A 13,874-nucleotide genomic window follows, 5' to 3' on the forward strand; every position below is an offset into this window, starting at 1 on the left:
CCAACCCATGTCAGCATGGACAATGGACATTAAATGATGATGAGGATACTCATGTCTAGATAACAAAACCTAAGTACTCCACCTGTTCACAGGACCTATTACTATTTTGTCAAATTTTTTATATAAATCCCTAAAATGCTAACTAAATGGATGCTATTCAATCAACTTGCAATATCTACTACTTATGGAGAAAAAGCCACTTCTAAATGAATACTGCAGTTCACAAATATTAGGTAAGAAGTTCAGTGATGATCTCCAAGTAGTGGGCATGTCTCATGAGGGTTCCAATGAACAACTTGAGAAGAGGCACAAAAGCAGCATTATGTCCAAAATTTATATCTGTATGACACTATTAAAAAAAAAAAAGCAAAACGTGTTTTTACACACTCAATAAAATCCTTGAAAAAACATCCATGTAGTATTGATCTGTTTCTTTCACACAAAACTAAAACAGATCTTGAATGTTTAATTTCTTAGAGACATAAAGTTAATTCATGCAAAAGAAAAATCGTTTGACCACAATAAGCCCTTGAAATATGTTTTAAAATCAACAATTATAAAAATATTGTTTTACTATCCTCAGCTTAACCTTAATTGAAAAGACCTACGAACAAGAATCATTCCAACCATAGACTTCTCTTGAGCATTGTATAACTAGGACTACATTATGCAATGTATCTTTCCCTCTGCAAGATGGTAAGAAAAATTTGGTTACTATTTTTCTAGCTGGTTGAATGAGCCAAACAATTTCATGTAAATTGCATATCTCAATCATTTTATTTCCAAAGATAATTTTATGGTGGTTTACTTAGAAAAAAAATTCCATTCATTTCAGTTTTCTTGAATAAACAATTGTATAACTGGAGAGATTTATTGATGACAATTGAAAGAAATGAACAGGAGCTGTGTCATAAAGCACTTACTCAACCACAAAAGATCACTCTTGCATTATGGCAATACCCAATTATGTGCTGCACAAGTGATGCATCAAACCCTCAACTAGATTACAGGATACTGCCCCTTCCACTCAAGACTTCTCACCTTTAAATTAACAAAATATATCTATAATTTTAAACAGCATTTAAACATTTAGACATATTTTAGGATATTGGTCTTGCCTTTTTATTACAAACACACATCTAATAGACTTTACAGGAATATTTCACTGTACCAATTCTGGAAGAAAGGCTAAGTTGACCTCAGAACACAAAAGGCTGTCCCTAAGTACCACATGAATTTAGGTACATGATAATTTTTGTCTGACACCCTAACAACTCTACCAATCCACAGTGAAGAATTTTTTTTTTTTTAAGAAATTACTAAATTTTAGGAATTCATAATTCTATTGTGATAGAATAAAGGTATTCTTGCTTGTTGGAAGTAATGTATACATGCATTAGGTTCCCATGGTTCTATGTCAACCTTTTTTTTTAAAAATAAAATGAACAAGTGCATCATTATTTTCTGACCAATCAAATGAATGTTGACAAAGAAATTATAAACAGACCATGATCATTCAAAACAAGGATATGAGGTTGTTTATGAAATTTAACTTCAGTAAATATTGAGATAAATGTACAATGTTTCCTTTTAAAAATGAATTTTTTTCATTTTACGCTTAATATTTTTAGGATGTGTTGTAGTTATAAGCTTAAGACATTATGAAATTAATAAATTTTTTTGTTGTTTAGCCCTAGGTAAGACTTGACTGAATAAACACAATCAAAGGTGTTCCAGTTGTAATTGTTTTTTTTTCTTTTATTTTTCTTTATATCTAACACTATGTTGTCCAAAATGAACTTCTGAATGACCACAAAGAGGCTACCTTGCTGATAACTGGGGCATAAACGCAGACCATCATTGTCATTGTGTCACAGACAATTTAAATAAAATTGGGTACTATTCTCCTTTTATAGTTAAATGGTTTTTGTTAGAAAGAGCATCAAGCTGTTCCAACATAATGAAGTGATTTCTATAGAAAATAGCATCTGTCTGGAAAATATTTGCTCTCACAATTCATGCTTGCAGAACTATCCAATTGGTGCTAATATGGAAAATCAGATCTCAAAACATGAAGGATAAAAATAAATTTTAAAAATTGTAACCTGCCTGCACTTAATTACTGCAAAGAATAATAAAGTGGAGACTGAGTTGCAAGGATAGTTTAGAGACAGGAAATCAGCTTAAGGAGGTGTTTTGTAAACATTTGTACAGGAGTTTGAAGGAAATGTTTATATCGGCATTACTGCTGAATAGGAATTACTAAATTAGTCATAAGTTCTCGCACTGATGGGAATATGGCACATTCGGTAGGATTTTGATGAAGTTCAGCAAATCGTCTTAACATTGAAACAATAGCCATTTGTGCAGGAGTCTGAGTGTGAGGGGCAGGTGGCCGAGCTTCAACAAGTTGTATTGTATTAGCATTGATGTCATAGAGCAGAGGAACAATAACAGACTGAGGTTCGGTGTTTGAAGACAACATTAGGCCAATCCGGGTCAACATAAGCTAAAACAGAAAGAATAAACACAATCAATACATAATACAAGCATATGAATTAATTTTTGTACACACACACACACATACATATATATATATAGTCTTAATAATTTGGGGGTTTAAATATTTAGACAGAATTTATGAACTGAAATAATCTCATTTAAAACTTAGTTACATGTCATTTCACTTCAATGTAGTCTTAACCTGCTATATTTTTTCTAATCAGATTATATGTATCCTGGGAGGGTCATTGAGGTAGAGTTCCATTGGGTCTTATCAGAAACAACTGTCATTAACTGAGACACTCTTGCTTGTAATCTACCCCTAGGTTTCCTACCAGTTGGCTTAGCTAAGTAAAAACATGGTGATCCTTGCATGCAGGCTTCACCACTGCATCCCTCTCCAGCTGAGCATTCCTAATCTTTCGGGCTCATGGATGCTGGTGCCACATAAAAAACACCCCATACAGGTGCCACATAAACACACCTGTTCTGTGTAAAAGTACCCTGTACACTCTGTAAAGTGGTTGGCATTAGGAAGGACATCCAGCCAGAGAAACCATGCCAAAACAGACGTGGGGCCTGGACAGGTCTTCAGCAGGCCAGCTCCTGTCAAACCATCCAACACATGGAAAACGGACATTAAATGATATAAATATCCAGTTTTGGCCATCAGGTGCCTAAATAAAAAGTACAAGTAACTACTGAAATACACTATAAATTTCAAAGTTTAAACTGCAACAAAGTTAAATGTAACTTGACAATAGCAAAATTGTAATACTTCTCTTGTCAGGCACACAAATTAGAAATACCAATATTATAAGAGACCAACACTACATTTACATTTTTTAAACAATGTGTATATTTAGATACACAACACTAACATTGCAAGAGAATCACCACTATACTATGCTTTCAAATATTATTTACCAGTCATATTGATAGCTACATGTAAAATGACCCAACCAAATTAACACGCACACCTAATTTCTTAACCAACAAAATACCCAGTGAAAAAAATTTAGATTCTATTTTGCGAACTTTACTGAAGTGAAATTCTTCCCCAGCAGGACTAATAATTACATTATGGTCACATTGATACTAAATAATATTTTCTAATATCAGTTGACAGTGTAGAGAGTGAAGTAGCAGATTACACTTACCATGATTATCATTTTGCTCTTTACCACAACAGCTGGAGTGCCAGCTGGTGCACTGATTGGATGAGCCCCAGGAGGTATGGTTAAGCACCACTGCACAGACCACTTGAGGTTTCGATCAGGCATCTAAAAAAACCAGAGGCATCAGAATATCATTCACATTAAGATATAATCTTTCTCCCTTTACTGTTTCTCCTATACATATACACACACACACAGTAGATCAGATTATACCCCAACTTCATGCTATATTAAAACTTTGGACCAAAATTACTGAAGCCACTCAGTGGTTCAATTCTCTATGCCCTAAACCTACTTTTAAATTTATCCAGGTCAACATTGACCAATACCACTCTAGTATATCTCCTATTCTTCTAATCAAAGCTCTAATTTTCGCCAGAAAACACTCCAACCTATCTCATGACAATATTGATATCTCAGCATGCCAAACTATCATACAATTTGATGGGAAATCCTGGGCCTGCAAGGATACACCTGAGTTTTTTGACATGCTCATGGAGGCCAGTGACTCCACCCAAGTTACAAACCTTGTAGGCTGTTACCTACTTAACGGCCTTTGGGAACAATTCCCTAACATTTCCAGCAGTCTACACAGAGACAACGCTCTGTTCACAATCTAAAATTCTAGCAACCGGAAAAAGATTAAGTTTTTTAAAGATGTCAGCCTTGGCATCTCCTTCTGTAACAATCTTAAAACCACTAATTCCTTAGACGTCACACAAGACTTACAAAACCAAATCTGGCAAATACCTCGACTGTCATTTTTTCCTCCAACCATCCAACTACCATCTTAAAATCTATACGGGATTTCTTCACTATTTTCCCCACCCAAATAGAGCACAAAATATCCCACCACGCCTCTATCTGTCCAAATTTCAAAGTAGTAGATGACTTAATAGAAAATCCTCAATACATTGCAACCTGCCAAAATTGACACCAGTGCACACCTCCAAAGCCCTATCCTCACTCTGATAACTCCACTAATCGGAATAAATGAACAAGAACCTGTGATGTTATCTGGTTTCACCCCCATTTTGCCCTTAATGCTCGGCCCCAAGTACCTAAACTCTTCTTCATCCAACTCAAAAAACATTTACCCAAATCAAGCCCCCTTAGAAAAATCTTTAACCCCCAACCTATGAAATTGTCTTGCTCCACCACCAACATTGCTGGAATAATCTGACATCTTAACAAGGAACTCAGAAACCCACAACTAGCTAACATCCACCCTAATAACATAACTCACCTAAACCCACCCCCTGCTCCATTCATATAAATCCAGAACTCTAATAAACCCTCTTACCAACACTATGGAAAGTGGACGGTAAATGATGATGATGATATATATATTTACACACACACATTTATGTTTGTTTCTCAGCACTGGACAACCTGTGTAGATTTGTTTATACCCAAATTATGTAATGGCCTGGTGAAAAAAAGCGACCAATTGTGAGTATCAAACTCAAAATAAGAATTGGGGTCAATTTCACTGACGAAGAAACCCTTCAAGGATGTGCTCCAGCATAGCTTGCTATCCCATGACTGAAACAAGATTATTAAATACACATAACTGCATTCTTTTGTTTGACAACCCATACGTGTCTATATATATATATATATATATACATATATATATATATATACATATATATATATATATATATATATATATATATACGTTTCTATATATGAAGTATAAGGAAAGGAAAAACTGTAGGTGTAGACAATCTTTAATTCATAATCCAGGTTGGTGCAAAACCAATACCCATTCTACAAATTGTTTCAGAGTCTAATTTGTTTTTGCAAATATTCTTTACTTGGACTGTACCAGCAGACTTGGATGTTTGACATCTCTTTTATTTATTTATATATATATATATATATATATATATACACACACACACTCACACACATATATATGTATTTAGAATCTAAATTAAAATGAATTATAAGAATGTTTCTTACCAACTCTAGTCTCATGATTTGCAAACAGTCTCTAAGTATACGTGCCGGTGCACCAAGAAGTCTGCAGAAAGCTGTCAGAGCATTCACTTTGTAAGGAGGACTGGCCACCTGACATGAAAATATAGAAAGTATAGAAATATAGAAAATCTGGGAAGTGCAATCAGGTAGATATATTTTTAATGTACATTTTGATGCAGAAAGATCTTGGCTTCTATCAAATTATAAGAGGCCTGATTTATGTTGATTTGTATACAGACATCACAATGTACAGACATATTTACAGAAAAACTATTTTAGCTGAAAAAAAAAAAAGAAGAAATACATCAGCAACAGCATAATATGCTGCTTCCAGTTTGTGCTGATCAAACGGTCCTACATCAAAAATTACTAGGTGTGTTCCACAGACCTGCCAATTCAGATATACTAGGCATTTGCCAAGTGGAAACTGTACAGTGGACTCAAAGCTGCAGTGATTTCTCACTTGTTGCACTCTGTGATAGTGGATCATGTTTTAGTTATAGCTTTATTTCTTGTAATGTTGTGCATTATAAAGATATTTTGAAGCCATTACAGTTACATTGCAGCAGGTTCAACTTTTTGCACAATAGCTATGTCATTTACGTTGACATTTACAGTGGTTGTTATCGTTTGAGACTGGGAACATTCATGAGAAGACAATGAGGGTACTTGGGATTTTCAGGACTGCATTTGTTGGGATTCAGAGCATGTTTTTATGAGATTTTGGTGATTCATATTGTTTATATGTATGTATAATTTCTGTGCTGAGATGTTAATAGCAAAAACTTATTTGTGTAAGATTCTGAAAGTCTTAATTTTTACTAAGTTCTTACCTTTAAGTCAAAAAATTTTTCCAATATCTGAATTTCTTCATTAGTCCACTGGTCTTGATAATCTGCAAAGAAATAATATAAAAATAACAATACTATAAAATAAATACATAGTAAAAGCAATCAGCAGTTATTATTTTATATCTTGAGAGAAATAAAATAGCTGTTCTTCATTTAGAAATAATACATTTCTAAATCTCTCAGAGAGATTTATGCAGCAGTGATATGATGAAGTAGTTGTATGCTGTCAACTTAATGTGACAGTCCCCTGAAGGGAATAATACTACTGTTAGTTAGACTTAAGAAGCTGCACCGCTTCCTGTCGGCCTTGACACATAAGGACACAGGAAATGTGTCAAGGCCGACAGGAAGCAGTGCAGCTTCCTAGGTCTAACCAACAGTAGTATTATTCCCTTCAGGGGACTGTCACATTAAATTGACAGCATACAACTACTTCAGCTGTTCTTCAGTTATTTCATGTGAATAATTGTGAATCATTGTAATGTTGTTTTATATAAAACTGGCTTAACTCCCGGATGCATTAAATTCACTATAGTACAACATACTCCTTTTAAATTATAATCACGTACATCATGGGGTCACTTCACAACCATGTAGTTCTAAGTTTCATCTCAAGTGCAAATCTCTGCACTTGAGAACGAAGTTTTCTACTGTAGCCACTGCTTGACCCATACACTTTGTAAAATTTGGTGAAAGTCATTAAATATATATACATATATATATACATCATCATCATTTAATGTCTGTTGTCCATGCTGGAAGGCTGCACCAAGATCCAGTCTGATTTGGCATGGTTTTCTACAGCTGGATGCCCTTCCTAACACTAACCACTGCAAGAGTGTAATGGGTGCTTTTACGTGCCACCAGTATCTGTCACGACTGTGATTTTGCTCGGCTTGATGGGTCTTCTCAAGCACAACATAATGCCAAAGATCTTGGTCATTGTATCTGTGAGGCCACTTTTCCTCCATGAGGCCCAACACTCAAAAGAACTCAGCTACCTCGCTTCCGTGAGGCCTGCTCAAAAGGAACTCAGCCACCTCACCTCCATGAGGTCCAACACTCAAAAGGAACTCAGCCATTATGCCTCCATGAGGCCCAACATCGAAAGGTACTCAGCCACTTTGCTTCTATGAGGCCCGACATACAAAAGTTGATTTTGTTATGTGCCACCAGCACGGGTGCACTTTCCATGCCTGCATGGTTCAGATGCAAAATCATTAAGGAAGATTTTCTACAGTTAGATCCCCTTCCTGTCACCAACTCACACCTACTTCCAAGCAAGGTAATATTTTTCCATGACTGAATGGAACTCATTTATGATTATTGTGTGACGTAGAGAGTAAAGAGACAGACACACAACTTCACATACATAACAGGTTACCTCAATGTTTCTACACCCCTACTTCAGGTTTGGATGGTTAACAGAGTAAGAATTGATAAAAACAATTACTTTACAAACTGCAAATGTCTACAGTTGTGATAAAGCATCTAACATCAGTATTTGATGTTAGTCTGAAAATTAGATGTAGAATAGTATAAAAAAATAAAAAGGATTTTAAAATGTTCGACTTACCCAGAGTTGGAGTCACTTTGATATGAAGAGACTGCAAGGTGGTTGGATTAAGACTCACTCTAAATTGTAAACTATCAACTTTAAATGCACTAACTCCAGGTTCATTGGACTGAATAGACTGTAACTGAAATGACAAAAGGTCAAATTATTTACACATACAATAACATTTCAGGATATATTACTGAATGCATATAAAAAGGAGCATAGTTTACATATTGAATTAGCAATATGTTATATAGCAGACTGACAAATACATACATATTTGGTCTTGCTGCATATGAACTTGTTATCATACAATTAATTTTTGAAAGAGTATAAATGGCAAGGATATAGCAAGGTTCAGTCCTAATTGTACAGCTAAAAGCATTGTGCTTTTGCTAGTTTTCAATAGCCATGTTATACTGATGCCTTGCAGAAAGCTTGTTTAGCTTTGGGTTCCTCTATAAACAAGAAATGATAATAATGGTACCTTACAACAGACTGATAACTTACATATATCAAATTATATACCTATCACTAATTCCATAGGCTGACATAACAGATCATAGGCTACTTATGTAGGAACATACTGATACTTACTGAACTTTCTCCTTGTATTACTCGAGGTAGATGTCTCCGGAAATAGACACAACCCAAAAATCGTTCCAGTGGAGATGCTGGTAGGAAATTCATTCCTGGCAATGGGCATGGTGTCAGCAATTTACTGAATGCTTCATGAGATAATATAGTTGGAATGGAAGCAGCCCATGATCTCTGTGGTAACATTCTGGGAGCAGGGCTCACAACTAGACATCATAAAAATATCAAATATTGATTAAAAATTGATTAATAAAAAGCAAAGGTAAAAAGACATTAAAAAAAACTTTTGTTTTTTTAATTATATCTTTCAGTCCAAAAACAAAACAAGTATTCAACATCAAATCTACATCCATGTTTCTAAATTGGCATAGTTGGTTTAAATCCATTATAATGCCTCTCCAAATTGTTGCAACCCCTTGTTATCATCTTTGTGAGGTTCAGCATGCTGAGATCAGCCTTCTCCACTTCATCTTCCACAAGCTTCTTTCATTTGGATCACTTGACCCTTATTCCCCCAACTGCCATCATTCATGCACACCACATGTCTGGAGAAGCAACTCTCTAACGCTAGGATGCTATAAAACTGGTGGGTTTCTTTTTTTTGGGGGGGGGGGTGAAGGGGGAGTTTGTCTTTTTGTTTTTTTTTGTTTATTATTATTATGTCAGGAGAGAAAAGACATGAACACTACTTGATGGTAAATAGAAATCAGATGCCAATACCAAGAATATCTCTCAAAATCATTCTACTACTATCAGAAAACGTCAGGGAAAAAGATTAAAAAATATAAAATAAAATAATAATATAACTTTCAACATTTTAAAGAAATATTCAAGACTTACCTGAAGATTTTGAATGTTCTGAATCTTTAACTTGAGTTTGAGGTGAATGTAATGCTGGATGGCCAGGAGAGGTTGCTGTGCCATGCCGTGATACAGGTGAAGGTCCCTGAACTGATGGAGAGCCAGGCCAGTTCCGTGTACCAGGTGACGGCATTGTAAAAGGAGAGCCACCATCTACCATTCCTAAAAAATGTGAAAATATTATCAATGACTGGAAGAAGAAAATGAAAAAGCAACAAAAATGGCCAGTTCTTTAATTGCCAATAAGTAATATATTTTAAAATTCATTGATCATTAAAATTTTCAGTTTCTATTAATTTTCATAAATAACCATCACATTCTCTCTTAGCCTTCATCAGCAGCAGCCATGACTGTGCTATTTCAGTTCACTCTTTCTCATTTAACTAGTAGTTAGTCTTTGGTTCAGCTTTAACAGAATAATTTCCACTAGTTTAAATACATGTATACTATCTCATTTTCCTTTGCTATTAGCCATTTATCCACTTGCACAAATTTGCTTTCACAACCAAGAAACTATGTACACTTTCTACAACACAAATTATCCAATTGACAATGTACAGCATGGAAATATGTGTGTACATGTCCTAATAAATTTACATGAAATTTTCTTTGATTGATCTTCTAAATTAAATTCTTTGTTGAATTCCATCCAAGCATAAATTTGTATTCACAGACCATATATTATGTAATTATTGAATTATTCTATCAATCAAATCTGAAGATTTTGATGGTATGTACAAAACGAAAAGAAAATCCATATTTATATAGTCTTTCATTGTTTGCAATTCCCAAATTCAATGAACCTCTAAATATTCAAAGAAACACACAAACTATTCCCCTGAATGTCATAATGGGGAAACTAAAAAAAAATTGGCAACATCATGGAAAAAAACACAAAAACTGTCATGAGATGCATGAATACATACATGTATTACATACATTCACACACGTGTGAGTGTGTGCAGAGATTAGGGTTTTTCACCTAACTAGAACAACATATCAACACAGACATCTGATATAGCTGCATCTTAGACTTTCCTCTTGTATCTAAGCCTCTCATAAGCGTTAAAGACATTTCAGGGAAAATAACCCACATCACCTTTCGAGGAGTTATTTACCTTACTTAGTCAAATGCCCGGCCGTGGAATTTTTTTTCCCACTAGAGTTCCAAACCCCAGTAATGAACTCATTTGCATACAGCCAATTAGAGCTCACCATGACCTTGTCAAGTTTACAAACTCTCTACCAAGTAAACTCGACAAAGAACGGTGTTGTAAGTCGACCAATCGCCAAGTTATGCCTGATTTTAGGAGACAAGTAATTAGATTTGCATCTATACCTATTATCAGATTTTGTTAGGGCCTCATATTAAAGATGTGGATGGGGAAAATGTGGGTAGAGGGTGATGTGCTAGCAACCCTCTCCCCTTACTGTTTTACAAAGTAAACATCAACACAAATAACTATGCAGAGGCAGTCATGGTTGAAACAAGAACAAGCATTATTAAAAGTGAAAAGAAGCGTGGTCATTCCTTACCCAAATGACCTTAACTTATTACCCATTACTTGTTATGTGCTCATAAATTAGTTTGATAGTTGAGCTCTGATTGGCTGTATGCAAATGAGTTCATAACTGGAGTCTGGAACTCTCGTGGAGAAAAAAAATTTCACTGCCCGGCCATCTATTGATTCCATTACAGAATAGATATGAATGACAAGAAACCTATAGTTTTTCCCTTACAAGAGCAAGTTCCTGACTTCCTAAAGAAAGAATGTAAACCAGGTTTGTATGGTTCATGTGATGACATGCACTATACGACTGCCTTTCTGATGCAGCATTATGCAGAACACATGACAGATGAAATCTCCCTCTGGATAAAACAATAACTGTTCGAGAAACTGAACACAAAACTGCAATTTGGTTGCTAGATTGTTGTCACTATTCACAGTAAACGATCCAGGCTATCAAGAGCACAACCTAACAACTTCTTAACTTTTTGATTTAGTCAAATGTCACTAATAAAGAAAATTAGCATAACCAGTGCCACTGAAAACAGTGCTTTTTTTTTTGTGGTGGTGGTGTGTGGGGGGGGGGGGGTTGCAATAAATATTGATTCCCTTTTGATTGTTAACAAAATATGTTAGCTTTTCTACTTTTGTTACTAACCCTTTGTGGCTTATAATATGAAAGTGCCTTGCAATAACTTACTGATATTTTGCATGAAAATATCAATGCAAATCTCATTGCTATGATAGTGATAATATGTGTGACTTCTCTAGATAATCATAATTAATATTTTTTCTATAATTCCTTACATCTGAAACCAGTTTCACATTTACTAAAGGTAACTCCAAATTTGAAGAATTTTCAAAAGCAGCAGAAAGAAATGAAATATGCAACCAACATAACAAGACTTTCCAAAATGACATGCATTTTGCAAGATTCTATAACGACAAGTAGGATGGGGCCACCCAGGTACCTTAACTATTATCTATGTCTTGCAGCTCCTACCAATCATTTTTTCTTTCTCTCACCCCTGTTTTTTTTCCTACAAGATGTGAGTAGCCATGCAGATCCCTCTGCAGGAATCTACTCCTCCACCACTACTAACCCCCTCCATCATAGAAATCCTGTTAACTACGAATATGAAGCTGACATCCCCCACCTCTCTGGGGGAGGTGCAAGATGTCAGCATGGCAACCTCAATAGTGCAAGGTGGCATGAAAAAAGCACCTGTCAACGATGTAAGGTGGTTAGCATTAGGAAGGGCATCCAGCCATAAAAACCATGCCAAAGCAGACACTGGAGCTTGATGCAGTCCTTGGACATATCAGATACTGCCAAACCATCCAATCCATGCCAGCATGAAACATGGACTTTAAATGATGATAATGATGAGAGAAACATTTGATTTGTGTAGAATTTAATTTTATAAAATACTTTATTATCAAATTTACTTCATTCTCAATTTTTTAATTTTATTTATCATTTATATTATCATTTATATTTGTGCAATATCCGTGGATTTATGTAAATGGACATTAATCCTTTTTTTGTAGGTTTTCTACAAACATAATTCCAATATTTTGTGCTGTTTTACCATTATCATGCATCTTTTCCAACTGAAAATCCTATATGAACAATTCTTCTCTATAAAAATTCTGTTATATACCCAGTTGAATATAAGCATTTTTATGTGGTGATATTTATAAAAGAAATATTAATAATTTTACCCATATTTACCTGTAATTAGAGTTTTGAACCAAAGAATTATATAATTGATTTATTTAAGAACTTTTTGTTGCATTCCAAAAACCATATTCATACATCAATAAATTAAATAAATTACAGCTGTTTTAAGAAAATCAGTCCAAGTTCTTGAGTATCTCGAAATTTAATTAAAATACAGAATGGGTACATTTAGTTAGAAGTATAGTAACAATAGGGTTACAAATAGACTAGCAACAAATATAGTAACAATAGCAATATAAATTTTAAAATTACTAACCTTGAGGTGCAATGAAAGGACCTGCAGGTGATGATAGATGGATACCAAGTGACTGTGGAGAGGGAGTTGGCACAAATGATCCTGGAGAAGGGACATGTAACTGTGGATTACCAGGAGAACCACCTTGACCTAATAATGTACTAGGTGATGGTGTGCTGATTAGGGCTGCTGAGGGACTTTGAGATACTTGTGGAGGCAAGGATGGAGGAGATGAAAGAGAAAAGGCAGCTGCAGGAGAAGAGGCATAGCCCTAAGGGAGAGAAAAAGAGGAAAAGCAATCCAAGTTATTAACCTCATTTAAAAGAAAGTAATGAATAAAAATAACTCCTTTTAAAAAGCAACAAATGCATTAAAATACTTTGCTTATTAGAAATTCTAATGATGTGAAGTGTGAAGCACAAATTAATATATTTCTATTTTAAACTATACCCTTTTTTCTATCAATGGATAGAAAAACTGAAGAACCAGAATGCAAGAGCCCCAATTAAAACAATAATCTACATAGCTCCTATCACTCTCACTTGATAGGTAGAGCATTACTATTGACTAAATAACCATATTGCAACAATTAATACAAATAAGTAAATTATCACATTAAATCTCAACTATGACAGTAAGTAAAAACATGCAGAAAGACAAGACATAGCTACATTTAAAATGCTAATAATGGCAAAAAATAGCAAGCAAAAAAACTATATTTATTAAAGATAACATTATCCCTTGACATGTAATATAAACCTTCTGCTCACACACTAAATTGCAACGTAAATTACTTTACACATTTCATTTCTCATCACCACTTTACCAATCAACAATTAAACCAAAGATCTGCC

General features: G+C 34.7%; 1 protein-coding gene across 1 annotated transcript in view; it reads right to left on the reverse strand.

Annotated features, from left to right (window-relative positions):
• Nucleotides 1-754: 754 nt before the first annotated feature.
• LOC106871902 (mediator of RNA polymerase II transcription subunit 14) overlaps nucleotides 755-13,874 on the reverse strand; it is a 55,096-nt gene continuing 41,976 nt past the window's right edge. Inside the window, exons 34-41 of the mRNA XM_089347623.1 lie at nucleotides 13,042-13,291; nucleotides 9,513-9,695; nucleotides 8,673-8,878; nucleotides 8,094-8,217; nucleotides 6,500-6,561; nucleotides 5,649-5,756; nucleotides 3,663-3,785; nucleotides 755-2,509 (exon numbers count right to left, since the gene is read on the reverse strand). Coding sequence (XP_089203749.1) covers nucleotides 2,243-2,509; nucleotides 3,663-3,785; nucleotides 5,649-5,756; nucleotides 6,500-6,561; nucleotides 8,094-8,217; nucleotides 8,673-8,878; nucleotides 9,513-9,695; nucleotides 13,042-13,291 — 1,323 coding nt within the window. The 3' untranslated portion in view covers nucleotides 755-2,242. The remainder of the gene's footprint in view (nucleotides 2,510-3,662; nucleotides 3,786-5,648; nucleotides 5,757-6,499; nucleotides 6,562-8,093; nucleotides 8,218-8,672; nucleotides 8,879-9,512; nucleotides 9,696-13,041; nucleotides 13,292-13,874) is intronic.

The sequence above is a fragment of the Octopus bimaculoides genome, chromosome 2 (assembly GCF_046866305.1).
Source record: "Octopus bimaculoides isolate indiv1 chromosome 2, ASM4686630v1, whole genome shotgun sequence".
NCBI classification, from domain to species: domain Eukaryota; kingdom Metazoa; phylum Mollusca; class Cephalopoda; order Octopoda; family Octopodidae; genus Octopus; species Octopus bimaculoides.